The sequence below is a fragment of the Crotalus tigris genome, unplaced genomic scaffold (genome assembly GCF_016545835.1).
Source record: "Crotalus tigris isolate CLP2741 ecotype Arizona unplaced genomic scaffold, ASM1654583v1 scf7180000023579.1091882, whole genome shotgun sequence".
NCBI lineage: Eukaryota > Metazoa > Chordata > Lepidosauria > Squamata > Viperidae > Crotalus > Crotalus tigris.
The window spans coordinates 72,711-92,840 of record NW_024100054.1 but is presented as its reverse complement, the minus strand read 5'-3'; the positions used below and the strand labels follow the sequence as shown (position 1 = coordinate 92,840).

General features: G+C 39.1%; 1 protein-coding gene across 3 annotated transcripts in view; it reads left to right on the top strand.

The window, feature by feature from the left end:
• The window catches only part of GLI2 (GLI family zinc finger 2), a 250,144-nt gene that overhangs the window by 195,856 nt on the left and 34,158 nt on the right, over positions 1-20,130 (top strand). For 2 of the 3 annotated variants that reach the window (XM_039319356.1, XM_039319358.1), the window contains exons 4-5: positions 179-381; positions 4,182-4,373. In XM_039319356.1, the coding sequence (XP_039175290.1) occupies positions 179-381; positions 4,182-4,373 (395 nt within the window). The remainder of the gene's footprint in view (positions 1-178; positions 382-4,181; positions 4,374-20,130) is intronic. The other variant, XM_039319357.1, reaches the window with a different exon arrangement.

The window sequence follows — 20,130 nt, the reverse complement described above, 5'->3', positions numbered from 1 at the left end:
CAGTGATGTGATTTTCCACTCACCAATTGCAGCACATAGTGATAGAGTTTCTATCCCAGTCACTAAACAAGGACTATCGGTATTTGGTCTTCCTTACCTTCTGGTTTTGTGGTATATTCATGATCCAGCAGTTAAAGAGGTTGACCCTGATAAGAGTTTTTTTCTGCCTCTTTTACAGACCTTCCACTCTAAGCGGCAGCCCTGTTATCTCTGATATCTCCCTCATCCGTCTGTCACCACATCCTTCAGGACCTGTGGACTCACCTTTCAACCACCCTCACCCATACATGAACCCCCATGTGGAACATTACTTTCGATCCATGCACAGCAGTCCTACTTTGTCTATGATCTCAGCTGCTAGAGGTCTCAGCCCAGCTGATGGTAAGTGGGTCACAGAGGAATGACAAAATGGCAGAGTGAAAGCTGGTGGCAATAGGGTGTGTCTGCACAATTATACTTTCTAGGTCAGGAATGAAGAAGCTTCTTGGATGAGAAGCGAAATGTCTTCCAGAAAAAAAAAAGTCCAGTTGCCTTTTGGAAAGCACCTTTGGGATTTTCTAGGTTAATTACCATTAATGTAAATTTCCATGAACCATAGTCCTTTTGGACAATAATAGCAATATACAAATCAGTCTAAATTGGGTCCACGTCGATGTTAGACACTTTCAAATATTATTCTGTTCCATTAATATTTTTTACATGGGTGGTATTGTTCACAATTTTATATGCAGTGCACAACTTTTCCTAATAGACAAGATTTTATATGTGATTATTTCTAGCACAGACTTGTATATGCAGTTATTTCTAATACATGCCTTTTAAAAAAACTGTCTTATGCATGCTTTTTGCATGCAAAGTATATGTTCTGTTATGAATATTTTCCCCTAAAAGTACATTTTACATGAATTTTTGCATGACAAACATTAGTGGTTTTCAGTCATTGTTGTTCATCTCTTACAAGAGTTGCGAATTGCACTCTTTTACTCCCAATACAACTGTCATGGGTTTCTTTTATACACCTACCAAATCCCACACGCTAATATTGCTAATAGTAATATTTCCAAAGCAGGACTTTACATTTATGAATTAGATATGTTGAAGAACGAAGAGATGAATCATCCTACCAACAGCTTGGCCTTTTGTTAATTGTGTATGGGTATATGGGAGGGATCTTGAAAATCATCTAGTCCAACCCACCACCCTATTTAAACACCTCCAATGTCCACTACTTCCCAAGGCAGTCTATCCATAAAAATATTTTTCTTGATGTCTAACATTGAAATCTGCTTCTTTATAATTAACATCTATTTTAATTGCATTATCTCCCTGCCTATATATATACAGACACAGGAATTCTTGGATCACACAACTTGAACCTTGCTGGATCATACAGGAGACTTTTTGGAACCAAAGCTGCTCTGCAGGTTCTTCCTGTATATGATCCTAGAATTCCCCATATTGGAGAATTGGAGGGTGGGTGGGTTGATCTTTGACCCTTTCATTTCTCCAACAGAAGGGAAATCAGACTGAATTTACATCATGGGTAGTTTTGGTCATCATATCTTATAAAGTTTTCTTCCCTTTTATACTTTCTTTTCACCACTGATATTCTTCATTTTCTTTTCACTATTAATATTATTCTATATCATATCTTGTTTGTAGATTTTCCAGTTCTACAATATCTTTCTTGGATTATACTGATCAGAAACATACACACTTAAGATTATATCATAGATTTCCATGGATTTTTCATTGTTTACTTTGTGATTCATTTCATGATGATATCCGATAAGACAAAAAAAGCAGCCAGACAAATTCCTTATTTATTTTTTAAAGGAAGTTAAAATATTGATAAAACATAGTTCAACAGGATTGGGTCATGAAGGAATAGATGTAGCCCTCACACTCATACATGCCTACCCTTGAATTGTATGCAATGCTCCAACACTGGAGGTTTTTAAGAAGAGACTGGACAGCCATTTGTCCGAAATGATATAGGGTTTCCTGCCTGAGCAGGGGGTTGGACTAGATGACCTCCAAGGTCCCTTCCAACTTTACTATTATTATTATAAAGAACAAGGGTAATCACAGCAGAGAGCAATGGTTCTAGTACAACTCATTGCAGCCAACTTGTCACAGCCATCTTGCCGTGGAACAACTCGTCGTGGACAATTCCACATGGGATAACTCAATGCAATAAATGTTAGCCATCACTGTTTCTTTGACATTATTTCCATTGACAAAAGTGGAAATAATGTCAAAGAAAAATAATGTCAAAGAAACAGTGACGGACAACATTTATTGCATTGAATTATCCTGCGTGGAATCATCCATGACAAGTTGTCCCAAGGCTGCAGCAAAAGGACCGTGGTAAGTTGTACACAACAAGATGGCCACAGCAAATTGTCCCATTCTGGAGAGCAATGGTTCAGTTTAAGGCCTTCTTCAGCTGGCCAGCAGCAGGCTGATGAGGAAGAGGGAAAAGATACTGGGTGAGATTCTCAAACCAAGTGACCAGCCTTGCAGGCCAAATGTTCTCTAGAACTGGTGTAAAGGCTGGCAGGGCAAAAGTTTTCACTGTTGCTCAACATCTGGTTATCTGTCTTCGTGAAGGAAAGCAAAGGTCAAGTCTTTTAATCAAGCTTGACTCTTGCTGATTTCCTGTCATGCCCACCAGATTTCTTGGTAATAATATGGAAGCATGTTGCCCTTACCTTCTTTCTGAACAGATTTGTTTGTTTTACTTTCCAGTCTGACCTCTAGATTACCAAGGAATCCGAAGGGAAGAATGAGAGGGAGGGGGCTACATGAAAAGTAGACCAGAAGTCACATGTCACCATTTGCCATCTATTACCAGACATACCTTGAGTATTTGCTATAGCTAATGTCAAGAGGAGGAGAAAAAGAGGAGGCAGATCTCTTTAATGGAGGGAAAGGTGGAAGATTTAAAATAATAATTGGGAATACTGTTAGCTATACTATTCATGTTCATTAATTTATTATTGCAAACGGTCTCTAAAAAATCAAAAGTAAGTGGCATCAGAATGGATTTCAATAAAAAAAGCAGTATATGGAAGATTCTATAGATTGGTGTTTATCTGCTACTTAGTAGTAAAGCCAAAAGAAAATATCTAATTTTCACTTCCTATATATCTGGGATGAAGCTAGAACTTCACCTGTGCAGAATAAGAACTGGATGATGCCAGACTTGTCCTCAGTTAAACAGATGTAATACATCTAGTAAAATCTAGTTTCTCTCTCATTGCTGACTTGGTTTTGTTGATCCCAGGGGCCTTTCCTTTTAGCAAGTGTTAAGCTTCCCAACTTCTGCATTAAGTAAGCTACAGATGTGTTTTATTGCTCTTAATAGTCTTTCTTCCTCTCAGTATGACCCCTGAATCTTCTTTCTTCCTGCAAAAGAAATGTTATGATTATTTGGCATTAGAAAGGGGTCTTGATCTTGGCTTTCAAATCTCTCTCTCTCTCTCTCTCTCTCTCTCTCTCTCTCTCTCTCTCTCTCTCTCTCTCTCTTTCTCTTTTCCCTCTCCCTCTCTACCCTCCTCCTCCTCCCTTTTTAAATAAGTTCAGTGTAAAATGGGTATAGAGGCAGGCAAGTTTGAAAATTCACAAATGGGCAAAAGTGAGGATAATTGGTTCTGGCAAGCTAAATGGTTTTCCACTGCCAGGCACACTAAAAAAAAAAAAAACTCTCATTCTTCCCCCCCCCCCATGCTCACACAGAGTGTATTAGATCCCTGCTTTAATTTTCTTATGCTGCTTCTCATTAACTAGGCTTTGTCTGTCTTTTTCTTTTGTAAAAGGCAGGATGTTAATTTCGACAACATTACTGCATCCAGAAGCCTCCCTTCCTTTGCTCCATTCCCTTCCTCCCCCTCTTTCTCTCTTTTTCCTTCTCCCTTGTGAACTCTGTATTCATACAGCAGGATTATTTTGGAGGGGGGGGTCGGTAGAAATGAGAGATTGTTTATAAATTTGTGGAAATAGAGGAATGTAGAGGGCCCCAGTCTGGTGACTTTTGTCCAGAGCAAGCACACGTCAGAGTTACAACTACACTGTTTTGGCAGGGAACAGGGAGATTGTAACAACTTCGCAGATATTTTGCGGTCTGGAAACATTTTACCCTTCTTCTCTCCTCTGCCCCCATCCTGTTCCCTGTGCAGTAGCTCATGAGCATCTGAAAGAGAGGAGTCTCTTTGGCCTTCCCCATCCTCCGCCAGGAGCCAGCCCTGCAGACTACTATCACCAGATGGCATTCATGGCCAGCCACCCGAATCCTTATGGGGACCTCCTCATGCAAAGTGGAGCAGCAGCAGGGGCCACGCATCTTCATGATTACCTCAGCCCTGTAGATGGTGAGTAAAAGACCCTTCTCTGGATAGATCCACGTTCAAGAATGTTCTTGCTGGAATGACCCACTTCTTGAGTGGGTGAATGACACTGTACCATCGATCATAAAAACATCCCTGGGTGCACGCACCTAGGTGTCTTAAGAAAGACAAGATTGTTGAAAGCACTGGGTTACTTGACATCCTCTTACTTCTTGCATGTGGCTGAAGGCCCTGTTTTGTAATATGGCACACATAATAGGACCAACCTCTGCCCCGCTTGCTTTTGCAAACTCTTCTTAAAGAATGTACAGCTTGTCTTGCTAAATCTCCAGTTCTTCTGGATAACAAAGACCCTCATTAAACTTGGCAGACACTGGGAAGCTAAGATGTGCAAATTGAAAGGGTCTGCCATGCTAAATGAGAGTGGGCACGATCGCTTTACAGTACAAAAACAAATGCTGGACCGCCTCTTCAGAAACTGGGAGGGACAGAGGAAAAAAGTTCTCATCTAGAGTTTTGCTTGCTTGTTAAACTTCATGCTTCAAACAGCTCCAGCCTTTTAAAACCAGTTAAGAAAGGGAGGAATTAGTTTTGTGGAATTTGTACAGGTTTTGTGAGGAGGATCTCCTCAAGTTGTTGAGAGACTACAGACAAGTCAGCTTAGCTGAAGCACTTTTAACAGTTTTCAGTGGAAAAATGCTAAGAACTTTTCCATTAAATAAATGTGACTAACAAGTGCTTAATGTGCCTGGATTGTATGCTCCAGCTTCCTTCCTTTCACAAATATATTTAAGGTGGGAACAACTGGAGATAAGGCAACAGTTGAGTGAGTTCTAACTGATGGCAATATTTGGGCTTAAGTAGGAGAAAGTTTACCAGGACTTTGCCAATACCACTGGGAAAAACCACTGTGAAACGCAGGTGTCTGAAGTCTTATGCGTTACTATAACCAAGTTGTAAGTTTAAGGTATCTTTTGAGTATAGTTTTGCAGGTTAAACCATGTGAGTGTTTTATAACCCAAAGCAGAATCTAATAGCATATTAGAGATCAATTATTTTATTGTGATATGAGCTTTGATAAGTAACTGAATTTTAGCCATGTAGGTTATTGGAAAGTTGATGAGTATACATGCTCATATACCTCTTGCTTATAGGGTTTAGTGAAATAAAATAGCACATAAATTTATTTTCCACGGTTCAGATTCCCTCATTTGTTCTCTTATCAAATTGGCCTCTCTCAGAGAGAGTATGTCTCCATACCTTCAGCTCATGGCTTCTCTGCTGATGTGAAGGCCACAGTAAACTACTCAACCTTTAATGTGCCATAGAAGAATTCACAGCAGGCCTCTGTGGAATAAAACTTCAGTTCCGCCCTGTTGCATTTATGTTAATTTCACGCAGGAGGATAAAACCTTAGCAACCTCCAAAGAAATGAGGTCAGCTTTTAAATCTGAGGAGGTTCATCTGTAACTTTAAAAGGCTGCTAGTACGGAAGGCTGATTTTTTTTTCCTCAGGCTGCCCTCTCCAAATAGTTCTTTGTGGCTCTGGTTTTCAATCCTTGGGATGATTCCCCCCCCCTCCTCCACATACACAAAAAAGTTGCCCACAAATGAATAACAATGGCTACCACTGTAGTATTTCCACTTTTTGTATGTCACACTTTCTGAGGATAGGCAATACTAGCAAAATCCAGTTGCATATGATTTAGTAACATGAATTCAAGGTCTTTGTGTTTCGCTGCCTTTTAGTCACCGCAAAAGGAGGAGGTATCAAAATTAAATGGATACCAATTTTAAAAATAAGTTAATACATGTTGCTGGTCATGGATGTAGCATCACAATAGTGTTTGTATTGTTGAAATTTAATTTTGCTGCACTCAACAGAAAGTCCAATGCAAGGTGTCTCTCAAAGTTCTTTCCTCTGATCTTTTGGCTAAAATGTTGCTGAGTCCTGGATTCCTCAAAAATCCCATTTACTTACACTGGCTTAAGGAGCCTTAATGATTTTTAAAGGTTGTCAGACAGCTTTTGTGTTGCTCAAGAAGGATCTTGGAATACTTTGAACTGCAAAACTAAAGGACTTTAAGAAATTGGTTTCTTAGGACATCACCTGTGCCAGAACATTGCATTTGCAGTGGGGTACAAACAAGTAGTGTGACCCTACAGAACAGGAAGAAAATAATAAAAAAAATACACATGGCAGCCACATGCTGTTTAGCAATAAAGGAGTTGCTTGATACAGAACTGTGATGATTTATTTATTTCCCATGCTTCAGCCTAAGTTAATATTGCTTCTGATTTGGTGTTCTAGGAATAGGATTTTACTTCATTTTCAAAAGCAGGAGCACAGAAGGGATATCCAACCATTTAGGAGTGAGTCCTGTTTCCTTTCTGATCAGGCACCAAAGAAGGTGAAGTGAAGCCCTGTAGGATAGCCTTTCACTCGCCCTTTCTGAACTTTCAGCTCTTTTCCAAAAGATTCAGAGTATTAAGAAAAGGCATAACTTTGGAGGTAGAAAAGTGTGTATGCATATAAACAGGGCAAGAAATCCCAGCAAATATGAAACAAATATAAACCTAAATAAAAATTAGTTGTACTTGCTTAAAGCTACTTGATAATGCCATTAACTAAATAGATTGCTTTAAAGCAGGGCTTTTCAACCTTTTCACCCATTGTACCACTTTTAGGATATGGCAATATTCGAGTACCACCAGTCGCCTAGCAAGGTGTCAAAAACTTGATGACCCCCCCCCCCCAAAAAGGAAAAAAAGTGATGAAGTACAGATAGTCCTCGACTTACAACAGTTTGCTTAGTGACTGTTCAAAGTTACAATGGCACTGAAAAAGTGCCTCCCCAAGGCACAGCCGAGTAAGACACCTGCCTGCCCGCCCGGCGGCACTCTTCCTCCTGTCTGAGGTTTTCATTGTTGTGAGCATTTTGTTGAGGATTGGCAGTGGGGGTGGGGTGGTGTTTGGTTTTTATTCCCCCCCCCATCTGCTGGGTGGTTGCAGCAGGTTTTGGTCACTTCACATGACCCTGGGACACTGTGACCGTCATAAATATGAATCGGTTGCCAAGCATCTGAATGTAAATCACAACACCCTGGAGATGCTGCAACATTCCAGCTGATTGCCACTTCTTCTGGGCTCAGCAGAAGCGCCAGGATCAGCGCCAAGCTCCAGCTACAGCCTGGCGCTGATCCTGGTGCTTCCACTGAGCCCTGACAGCTCCGAAGAAGTGCTGATCCTGGCGCTTCCACTGAGCCCTGACAGCCCTGCAACTCCAGCCATCTCTCATTCAGGCTTGTGCAGTGCTGCTCAGCTCATTCCCCTCCCCCGCTACTTTTCTAGGATGGTCACGTACCACCTGCCAGGTGCCAATGTACCACAGGTGGTACCCGTACCACTAGTTGAAAAGCCCTGCTTTAAAGAACAGAAATAAGTTATGTTTAAATCTGATGTTTCGTATGGATGCACGATTGTCCTTCCACTTATAAGAGTCTCCACTAAACTGGGATAAGCTGTACTCCAACTCATGGTGAACTTGAAGCTGGCTTGAAATGGAACAATTTGAGGTGATTTTTGGGATGGATGGATGGGACATTTGTTCAGGTAAACACCTTGGTATGGGAATACAGGGAAAATGTCATGATTGAGGGTTGACCGAAAGATTGCTATATATACATTGACCAATATATCTTTTTTTTTTGTAAAAAAAATTTTATTTTCAATTTTACATTACATTCATAAAAATACTTCAGATAAAGAGTAAAATAAATTTATACACACAACTTTGGTATTGCTCACCCATTTCCCCCCAAACCGCATCCACCCTCTAGCCTCTTCTCTCACTTCCCTCTTTCCCTCTTCTTCCTCACTCTCCCCCTCTCCTCCTTCTCTTCAACCTTCCTACTTACTTCTCCCCTTCCTCCTATCTTCTCACTCCCGATGCAGTCCAGGGGAAATGCCCGAGCAATTCATTTCTCCAAATTAAAACATAAATATTATATACAATAAAACTATTTCTATTTATCTGAGCTATTTAACCTCCAACCTATCCTCCCCCCACCCCCAACTTTGTAGTTCCATATTTCTTCTGAACATATTCTATCCATCTTCTCCATACAATAACATATCTCTCTTGTGAATGGTCCTTTAAATAAGCAGAAATTTTAGCCATTTCTGCTAAATTAGAAACCTTAAATACCCATTCTTCTAAAGAAGGCAGAGAGTTTTTCTTCCAATATTGACCCACCAATAATCTTGCTGCTGTTATTAAATTTTTAGGATCCAGATGCCATCTATAAAACATTTTATAAAAATTTTCCCTCAAATTTTGAGCCTGCGTAAATTTAACATTTCTAATCCAAATTACCTCCCATAAATCCAATGAAATCGGTTCCTGAATATTCTGGGCCCATTTAATCATACAATCTTTTACTAACTCTGTTTCCGAATCCAATTTTACTAACTCATTGTAAATTCTTTTAATATGAGCATATTTCTGATCTTTAATCTGAATTACCGAATTTTCATCTGCTAAAGTAATTCCCACTTTCTTATCTAAGGTCCATCTCTCCACTATTTGCAAATATTGAAACCATGATTGTAAAATATTTTCTTGCCTTAGCACATCTGAAGACTTTAGTTGCCAATCAGTACCCGACCAAATAAGTAATTCTTTATATGAAATATTATCAAATTGACCATTTGATCAAATTGACCATCAAATTATCTTGATTACTAGGATCCTTATGTAGCTATGTGGAGGAAGAACCACAATCTTTCTTGTGAACAACCGATTTTTTTTTCATTCTAATATATTAGTCAGTTAATTGGTTTTTACAGGTTTCCATTTCTTTCATCTCCTGTCCATTCCTTTCATATTTTGCTTCCTCATAATAATTTGCTAGCTTTAAGAGCTGTTCTAATCAAACCTCCCTCCCTCATTTATTTCTCCTACCAATTCTTCATTACTTTCAGTAATATTTTGGTTGTTAATTGTTTTGATTTTTTGTCAATAATTGTAAATATTACATTGTAGTGTGAATATCCTTCTATGCTCCTCATACCCCTGTTTCGTGTGTGTTAGTATATTAGATAGAATCATCAAAGAGATTGAGCCTAGGTGGAAGCAAGGCAAAGCATTATTGGGGATATTGTAGAACAACAAACAGAGGAGGGCAACAGGTAAAGAGAAAAACCTATTCAACAATGACCAGTGGATCTGTCTTGCAGGAGTAAAATCAGCTGTGGGATGGTTATAGTACTTTAAACATGCATACCACAGTGTGTCCATTTTTCATTGGTTTAATGTATATGATTAAAAAAATATTTTTATATATACAAAAGCACTCTCGTTCCTATATGATCTTTTAAAATGCTGGCAGGTCACTTCGCTGTCCAAGAACGTCCTGACATGTGTACTCATTTATTACCTTGTTTCCTTGTACTTAATCTGTCCATTTTAGAGATAATGAAGGATTGTTTATCTCCAAACTCTACCCTATCTACTTCCTTAGAAGTGAAACTAAAATATCAGAATAGTTTGATAAGATATGGTGATAGTCACGGCCATACTTACAGCAGATGTTGGCTTCACGGAATCTTTCACTGAGGCATCGGTTAGAGATAGAACCAAGATAATCATTCAGTAAAAGAAGTAAAACACAAAGACAAATTACTGCAACAACTGCAACAATAATTCCTGGAATAATTTTTCTTTCCCTTGCTCTTGGGTCTTGTATACAAGAGATCATTTATATTTATTTAAATGATTTATATGACTGCCCATGTCAAAATAATGACTCTGGGTAGCTAACAATGCATAAAAACATAATATAATGTAAAATAAAAAAATAAACTAAAAACCTAATAAAATAACAAAGCAAAAAAAAGACTAAAAACCTAATAAACTCACATGAACAATACAATGGTAGTCTTTTTACACTAACTAAAAAGAAAGTAGCTAACCCTATATGTAAGGCTCAACAGATATCCTGGCCTTATTCCCAAGATCTCTCCAGTTTCCTTGGGCAATATGTCTACCACTACCAGGATACAGATCGTGGCTTTACAAAGATCTAACAGGCCTCCCATTCTTTGCATTAATGGTCCTTATCTCTCATCAGGTTTTTTGGGTTAGAGAATGACCTGTTTATATCTAATAGGTGTACAAAGCTTTTGGAGCAGTCAGTTGTGTGTCTCAAGGGCAGCAATGTAACTGACCAGATCTACCAGAAGGAAGAGCTTTATATTTTCAAATGCCAAATAGTTTCTACTAAGGCCACAACTCCCTCTAGGGCAGGCACAATTTGGTGCACATGGGTTATCCTATGAGGTATAATATCCATCCAAAGGGAAAGACTAATGAATAAAAGGTCCAGGAAAAACAAAAATGACCATCCTTGTCCTCAGATAATTGGAGGAGGAGGAAGAGGCAGATATTTTTGACTTCTGACATCCACATACTGTGTTTCCCTGAAAATAAGACCCAACTGGAAAATTAGCCCTAGCATGATTTTTTACAATGCTCATAATGTATGCCCTACTCCCAAAAAATAAGCCCCAATTAAGATTATCAGCCAGGTGGACATATTTAGTACCATATTTCTCTGAAAATAAGACCTAACCAGAAAATAAACCCTAATTCATCTTTTGGAGCAAAAATTAATATAAAATCCAGACTTATTTTCAGGGAAACACGGTAGATTTTTTTCCATGATGATCCATCCCTAACTTGGGTCTTTTAGTGGTGCACTCATCATCACTATAACTGAGTCTATCAACCTTGCTGCTGGTCATCCTCTTCCCTTTCACCTTCACCTTTCACCTTTCACCTGGCTATAGAGCTTTCCTGAAAGAGCTAGCTCTTCAAATATGTCTGAAGTTGGATAATTTGAGCCTGGTCATTTATGGCTCAAGTAGACATCTGGGTTGATTTGTTTGATGGTCCACTGGCTTGTTTTCTTACCTGTCCATGATATTCTAAGGAGTTGTCTTCGACACCAACACTTAAAAGCATCAACACTCTTTCTTATCCTGCTTGTTCGAAGTCTAATGTTTGCTTCCATGGAATGTCAGAAGGAGGGAGACTTCATAGAAGAGCCAAACACTTTGATCCATCACATAAATCTTAGTCCAATTCCCATTAGACCATTCCTACTGTCATTGTGTCCATCTGTGAATGCTGGTATCTGTGCCTTTATTAGTGAGACAGTATTTCCCTTTTCTATCAAGCACTATTGGATAAGTGGAATAACTACATGCAGATGTACAAATAGTATTGTAATGATTAAGGAACTAGAGCCACAACCCTAGACTAAAATAAAAGTATTTAAGGAATGTGACCTTGGGAGTCCTCAGTTGTTAACACACATATGATGATATATTCTTGTGCTGGTCTATGACCATAATAAATATTTTATTTAATTTGATTTAATTATATACCCAACAATTCTTGGTTTGTTTTGCAACTGGAGTATTTTTTTTTCCAGAAAGCAGTATCAAGATGTTGTCTTTATGCTGATATCCAATCATACCCCACACTATTAGCAAAATCAACATGTATACAACATCCATGTTTTTACAGATTAATCACTATTATGGCACATCATAAAACACTATAAGGAAAGGTAATGTTTGTAGCTCTTTGCCACAGTCTAAACAGGGAGCAAGGCACACAAGTGAAAATTACTATTCTCAGTTAATTTATGCAAAATAGCTGGAAAACTCACCCATAGTTGAAAGCCTCTCATCCTTTATCAGCTGGGTGGGACTGGCAGAATGGTATTTGTTAACTTGCAGGGTGTCTGATAGATTGAGGAATCTAGGTCAATAACCTTTACCACTGAGGCCGTAGTTAAAGGAACTTGAAAGGGTCCTTTCCACCAAGCAGAGGGATGTTTTCCACTGGTAAAACTTCATGAACACTTACTGTTGCCTGGTTGAACAATACTGGACTAAGGTTGGATTCAGAACCAGAGGGCAGGATAGTGGTGCTTGCAGACTTCAAGATTCTAACCAACTGCAAACAGTAAGAGAGAAATTCATCATAAGTCAAAGGTGACTGGTTGATTCTTGGCGATGAAATATAGGTTCATAGAGGGTGGCCTATGAGAACAGATTCAATCCAGTGTTCGTGTGTGGGGGGGAGGAATGGGAGTGATGCTTTTTCCATGCTAGATAATGACAGCATGGACCTCTGGTTTTCTTAATAATATCCCAGAATGAGAATAAAGGGGACAAACTAAGGATTTAGCCACAAAGCAGATAATGTGGTCTTTGATTAGTTATTTAGTATTGAAAAATGTCTATATCCCTACCACGTCTGTATGCTTTTTAGTATATGTAAATAGACATAAAGGAAATTGCTTGACATGTCAAATTGTAACAAAAACTAACAATTCAAAGAGCAGAGCTGATAATACCTGTCCTACATCCATATTTTCCCTATTCATATTTTGCCCCCCTTCATTCTCTATCCACCCATGATGCACCATAGAAGCAGCATTTCTACAGATTAATCCAATCTTAATCTTGATCCAATGGAGAAATAAAGTGGGGGAGCCAGGGCAGGATAGTGGGCAAGCCTAGTTGTGCTCTTCTCAGCACTCCTGGTTGTGCCATAGAAGTCCCAGTAGTATGGCGGAGGAGGTAGGGGCAGTTTCAGATTTGTTTATGTATTTTTGACTTTGAGATGGACTTATGTGAATAAACACAGCTGGGGACAACTGGGAGGTAAACTTTCAATTTCATTAGTCCATCTGACTTTGGGAAATTAGAGAGATTATATATTTTTTTCATAATTAGGATGTGAAAGTACATTTGAAACTGAAATCAGTGAATGCAAACTGAAGATTGGTATACAAGTGTGTGATTGTCTTGGATTACTAGGTAGCAGAGATGTTGAATAGTGGAAGTCTAATTAAAAAAAACCTCCCTGTGTATTTAATTTACATTTTGGCAATTATTAAAGAAGGATATAGATTGATTTATTTGTCACCTTTATTTTGTATTACTCAAGCTGCTGTGCATAATTACCCTTCCTCCTGTATTCCCCACAATGACAATCTTGTGAGGTGGGCTGGCCTGAAAGAGAGGGACTGGCCCAAAATAACCCATCCAGCTTCTATGTCTAAAGGAGAACTAGTATTTGCAGTCTCCCAGTTTCTCCAAGCAAATTGAGACAAATGATAAATATTTGTAATGTAACCCTTTTTTTAATATATGCATTACAAATGTGATCGACAAAGTCTATATTTGAATAAATATTTTTAGCTTCATATATTTTTGTTTGTGCAGCCTTTCAGAGAGGGAAAACAAACTTTTGATTTGCTTGCATCTTTCTTAGAAACTTGTACTAGGAGAGGGGGAAAATGGAATTTGCCAGTAGAATTGTCTGAGATCAATCCTGTGACTTTAACATATATGTGAACGTATCACGTAGCAGATTCTAGTGGAAACTTAAAACCACAATGTTCGATTCTGGATATAAAAATCACTACACCAAAGAAATTTCACCACATCTTGCAATATCTGGAGGATCCAAACTAGAACAGACAGTAATGAAATGCAGATGCCTTAATTTGTGATTAAAAAAAAAAAAAACTCCAGGTTATCTTGCAGAAACTGACAGCTTCCAGCAGAGTTTTATACCCTGGAAAAAAAAAAAAGATTAGGGGTCTCTAAATGGTTGCACCAATAAAACCTGGGCTGCTCTTGGACATCAAGATTTCTACAGTGGTCAAATTAATGGGAACCAATGCCAGAGCTGACATGGCAAGCATAAATCATGGGAAGGAGCAGCCGAGGACTGAGTACAAGGCTTTTCTTTCTATTTAGTAATTTATCAAGGGAAGTGGCACATTAATAAACAGATCTCCCTTGAGGGGTGGGAGTAACAGAGATAAATATGATTGCGAAAGCCAGCTTGCTCACTTCTCTTGGTAAAGTAGGAGAATGGACACACACAAAAAGTCCTGCATGGATGTATCAATTTGGGCGAATGAGTGAGTATGTTTGCATCTTCTCTTGGCAAAATTCTCTCTTGCAGGAATAATCAAACTAAGGACCTTTAGTATAACATACTGCATCATTCCTCATTAGCTGGACTACTAGAAGACACATTCACACAGAGGTTTTGAAAGGAGGTGAGGTATATCTTACATGCTGTCCAACCTCAACAGTACATCCTCAAGGAGTTGCTTGTCTTGCTGGGTCCCGAGGGCCGTACCACAGAGGGAAGCAGTTGCCGGATTAAGTGTGCAGTATTGACAGCCAGTTATGCAGCCCGTATGAACACATCTGCAACATCAGCATGGGAATTTGCAAGCCAATGGGTGGGTCTGTTTCATCAAGAAGGCTTATTGAATGTCTCAATTAAGTTCTTGGGTACTCAGTAGTATTAGCGTTTCTCGTGAAACCTTTGTCCATGAGTATCATTGTATAAATATCCTTACATCTCCCAGTGCAAAACAATAAACCACAAGGTGTTTCCGATAGTAAGGTTGCTGAATGTGTTCTCTTTTCATTTATTTTATTTTTATAGCATACACTCTATACAATACATGCAGCTGTAAGGTAGGTAAGAGGGCACAATGGCTCAGCGGTTAAAGATGCTGAGTTTGTCAGCTGCAAAGCTGACCGTCCAGGTTTGAAACCCAAGTGCCGCGCAACAGAGTGAGGTCCCGTAACTTGCCCCAGCTCCTGCCCACCTACCAGTTCGAAAGCATGCAGATACGAGGAGATAAATAGGCAGCACTTCAGTGGGAAGGTAACAGTACGTCAGGCGCCTCAGGGTATAGTCATGCTGGTCACATGACCATGGAAATGTCTTGGGACACTGGTGGCTCCCTTGGCAAATGGAGATGAGCATCACCCCCTTGAGTCGGACATGACTGGGAAACCTGTACTTTTACCTTTATAGTATAGGCAAACATTTAAAAATATAAACAGTAGAAAGCTGCACTGTATTCAACATTCAGTAGTGTAAGCTCTCTTAAAGAAATTAAAAGTAATTTTAAAGATAGAGCTTGAATATAAAATTAAGTTTGATAGTACGATAGTGAGTTGAAAAAAACTCTCCAGAGCTACATGGGAAGTGAATAAGATTTCAAGCAGCCAATAAAACTGATGTTTTGGAGGCCTAGGGCAGGGGTAGGGAACCTTGGCTCTTTTATGACTTATGGATTTCAACTCCCAGAATTCCTGAGCCAGCCATACTGGCTCAGGAATTCTGGGAGTTGAAGTCCACAAGACATAAAAGAGCCAAGGTTCCCCACCCCTGGCCTGGGGAATCCTCCAGCTCATATCTAAAAAGACTAGAATAAATTGTATTAAATAAATACAGTTTCTTAATTGCTGAAACGGTAAAATTTAGGGGTCATTATATATATGATGCTAGCTGAAGAGTGTATGTGAAAAGTAGCAGCTGTTAACTGGCTTGGCAAAGTTTCACTGAGTTGTCTTTGGTGATAAACTCATGTTGTTTCCTGCAAGATGCTTAGTGCTATCTCCTGCCTGTCAATTCAGCTCCTTCAGATGGTTTACCTGACTGATAATTGCTTTTACTGAATGAAGCCTTTAGATTAGCTGGTATTGACTGAATCGTATGTAAGCCTACCAGCCATCAAAAAAGTCTGGACTGGTTGGGATTTTGAACTCCCCAAGTATATGCTGAGTTTGTTGGGGCCAATAACTAAAAATATGCAAAGTAATTTTTGTTTTTTTGGATCTTGAGATTTGGTAATCTCAGTCTGCTGAGGCTGATGGCAAATTATGAGAAGTTAAACTATAATAATATTTCATTGTTGAAATATCTGTAAAATCTGTTGCATTATCATGTCTAATGAATCATTGCTAATGTATCATGTTTTGGCTATTATGAAATCAAGCTTAGTAAATTCTGTGAGCATATTCATAAATAACATGTTCATAATTAATTACTACTAATAATTTATATGTAGGGAAGGGTCTTGTGGGGACAAATCCTCTAGTATCTGTTTGCTAAGCAATCCTCTCTTATTATATTAAACCAGTGCTTCTAGCACTGGTACAGACCTAAGTAAAGTGGAGATTACTTGATTGAATGGTTGAGAATTGCTAAATTAATGGCAAACATGTTCAAACCAGGGCTGGTCTTTATGAGGTTGCTTGGTCAACTAATTTCTAACCTCCCTATATTCAAAACCTTTGATTTATTTGCAGAAATGATGAAAGTCATTGACTGACAAATAAGGAGACCCTTATTTACTCTTTAAAACCACTATCGTTTTCCTCCACAAGCCATAAGTGAACCAACCTAATGTTTTGGCCTCTCCCAACTAAATTAATTTTCCCAGTTCAAAGAGGATCCTATTCCAAGCCTCGTATTTGGAGCCCAACTTCTCATCCTCAAAAAAACCAGACAAATATACAGACCAATTCAGCTAAACTCAATGTTTTTAAAGAAGGAAAGCAAACAACCCAAATATTAATTAAATACCAAACTCTTATGAAGTCAGCTGAGAGGGAAGATCTAAAATGAAGGGCTTACACTACTTACGTCCATTTACTTTGCTTATTCTCCAAATAGGAGAATTTCTTGAAGGATGTTTAATAGCTCCATTGAGAATTGTAGTTGCTCATACCCACCTGAAAGCAAGGAATCTTGCCTGCTAGACAAATAGGCCATGGCTGCTTTTGAACTCTTGAGTTCCTCCCTCATAAGTAGGCATTATGTCCATTTTCCTTTTGTGCCTTCACTGGGAATTCCCCTATGGAAGTGGTCCCCAAGCTTTCCAGCTTGACGGCCCGGAGGAGGAAAGGGGATGGCAAGCATACATAGCTTCATTTGCGCACATAAATAGAGCTTTGAGCATGAGCATGCATGCGCACCACTCACACAAGTCAAGCTGCACCTGCATGCTCGCCCGCCACTTGTGCGGCTCAGTTCCAAATGGGCTGCAACCCACTAGTAGGCCATGGCCTGGGGGGTGGGGACCCGTACACTATAGTACCCAGCCTTGACTTTGGAAGTACTGAGTTAACTTTCTTGTGCAACGAACAGAATACTCTCCTTCCTATGTGCGTTGTTGTCAGGCACACAAAATTTGGTCAGAGAACAATTGTTACTGTTGCACTTGTGTATGATGTCTAATCAAAGTACTTGCTAAAAGAGGAGTGGATGTGCATTTATACATGTAAATAAATAAATACATGTATGTAAATGAGCCACGCAACTTGTTATATTTCCAACCATTTTTAGAAAATAAATTATCCATTTTAGCAATCAGTACTGGGTTAATATATCAGCCGTAAATCATCTCACACTGAATTTTTTAAATAAAATATTTGGTCTGGATTGAAATTCCCATTACAACATATCAATCTTTTTATCTACGGTACACTTTGCATCCCTTTATAGGGTTTTTAGCTTATAGATGCTAAAGTCTGAGTCATATTTCACCAACAGTTTATTGGATGACCATGTTCTGATCTGTAAATTAGTTTGGGATATGCAAGTCAGGTTAGTGGAAGGCTTTTTTTTTTGCTTTTGTAGTGACAAACCAAACAAAATTCTTCAAGACATCTGGTATTTACTTATCTGACTTTTCTACCTTTTAATTCTGTGTAAAATATTTATATCAACTGCTTTGATTTTGTTGGTCTCTAGTATTACTTTTAATCTTGAGTAGCTCCAAGTTCAGCTAATACAAAAGAGGAGAATGGCAGTGCAGGTTTGCCCAGGGCAAAGGAACTTTCAGTGTAACCATATTGATACTACTCTACATATCTTTGTATTTGAGTGTGGCCATTTATTATGGTAAATCTTCATTTTTTACCATTTTTATGGGGTGGGTGGGAATGAGAAGATGTTTGTATCACATGCAACTTTAGTGTGCCTTTTTTCTTAATTTATGCAAGACAATTTACATGCCACCCTTACTCTTTGGAGTAACATACAATCAGATTGAAAGCAAATTAACAGGTTTGTTGCATGCAACAAATCAGTCAACAATAAATCTAATAATGTTATATAAAACCAAAGAGATGAGAGATAAATCCAATTAGATCACAGAGTCAAGGGGCCTGGATTTTTTTTTCTCCTTAAGTCTGTGTTGACATCAAAAGTGTATCAAAGGAATTACCATCTAAACTTCTCTGCGAAGTGCATTTCAGGACCTATGAAGATCATATCATTAACAATACTGTAAACATCATTAATCTCATATTAGAGAGGATTATATTCTCTATAAGAAAGTATGGGACGGTTGCAGGGGAGTGGTAAAAAAAATCAAGAGGGCAACTGTGATCAAAGCCCTACTCCAGTGGTTCTCAACGTTTGTGTGACGGCAACCCCCGTCACACAAACGTTCTGCGCATGTGCGGCGGCGCGCGCATGCGCAGCGCCACCCCCTGAGGGGAGAAAATGGCGGATCGCCTTCTTTGGCGACCCCCGAAAAATGGTCGATCGACCCCAAATGGGGTCGCGACCCATAGGTTGAGAACCGCTGCCCTACTCCTTTGGACATGCATGGCACCTGCATCACCAGTGAAAGGGGAGGCACAATCGTATGGTTGTAGTCACAGTCTTAAGTTTTTTTAAACTTCACTGTTTGACCATGCCCTGCATGATAGGATGGCATGAATATAGATCACCAGGACCAATGGATTACATCCCAGAGTTCTGAAGGAGCTGGCAGATATTATTTCGGAAACATTGTACCATAATTTTTAAAAATCCTGGGATACCAGAGAACTACCTGAAGACTGGAAAAGAGCTGATGTGGTTCCCATCTTCAAAAGGGGGGGGGGAGAACAGACCCAGGAAACTACAGACTAACAAGCCTAACATCAATATCTGGGAAGATACTAGAAAAAATAATCAAGAAACAGATCTGTGTACAAATAAAGTTCTAACTAGTAGCCAGCATGAGTTTGTTAAAAACAGATCATACCAAACCAATCTTATTTCATTATTTGATAAAGTGACTAGTAGACCAGCAAAATGCTGTGGACATAGTATACTTAGATTTCAATAAGGCATTCTACAAAGTAGACCACAACCTACTTCTTGTAAGCTAGAAAAATGTGGAATAGACAGCATCACCACCAGATGGATTTGTAACTGGCTGACAAACCATACTCAATGAGTCGTCCTTAATGGTACTACATCTACATGGAGGGAAGTAAGTAGTGGGGTACTACAAGGTTCCATCTTAAGCTCAGTACTCTTCAATATCTTCATAAATGACTTAGATGAGGGAATAGAAGGGGAACTCATCAAATTTGCAGATGACACTAAACTGGCAGGAATAGCCAACACTCCAAAAGACAAGTTCAGGATCCAAAAAGATCTTGACAAACTTGAACAATGGGCCCTATCCAACAACATGAAATTTAATGTGGAGAAAAGCAAAGTTTTACACCTAGGCAGGAAAAACCAAAGGTGCAAGTACAGATTAGGCGAAACCTGGCTCCAAAACAGTAACAGTGAGAGGGACCTTGGAGTCCTAGTGGACAATCTCTTAAATATGAGCCAGCAGTGTGAGGCAGGAGCCAAAAAGGCTAATACCATCCTTGGTTGTATAAACAGAGGCATAGAATCAAAATTACATGAAGTATTAGTACCGCTTTATAAATCCTTAATCATCAGGTTAAGGGCCTGGAGAATGAAGAATGGTTGTAAGATTTGGGAGTGGCCAGTCTAAAGGAAAAAAAGGACTGGGGGGGACACGACAGCAGCATTCCAGTATTTGAGAGGCTGCCACAGGGAGAAGGGGGTCAATTTATTTTCTA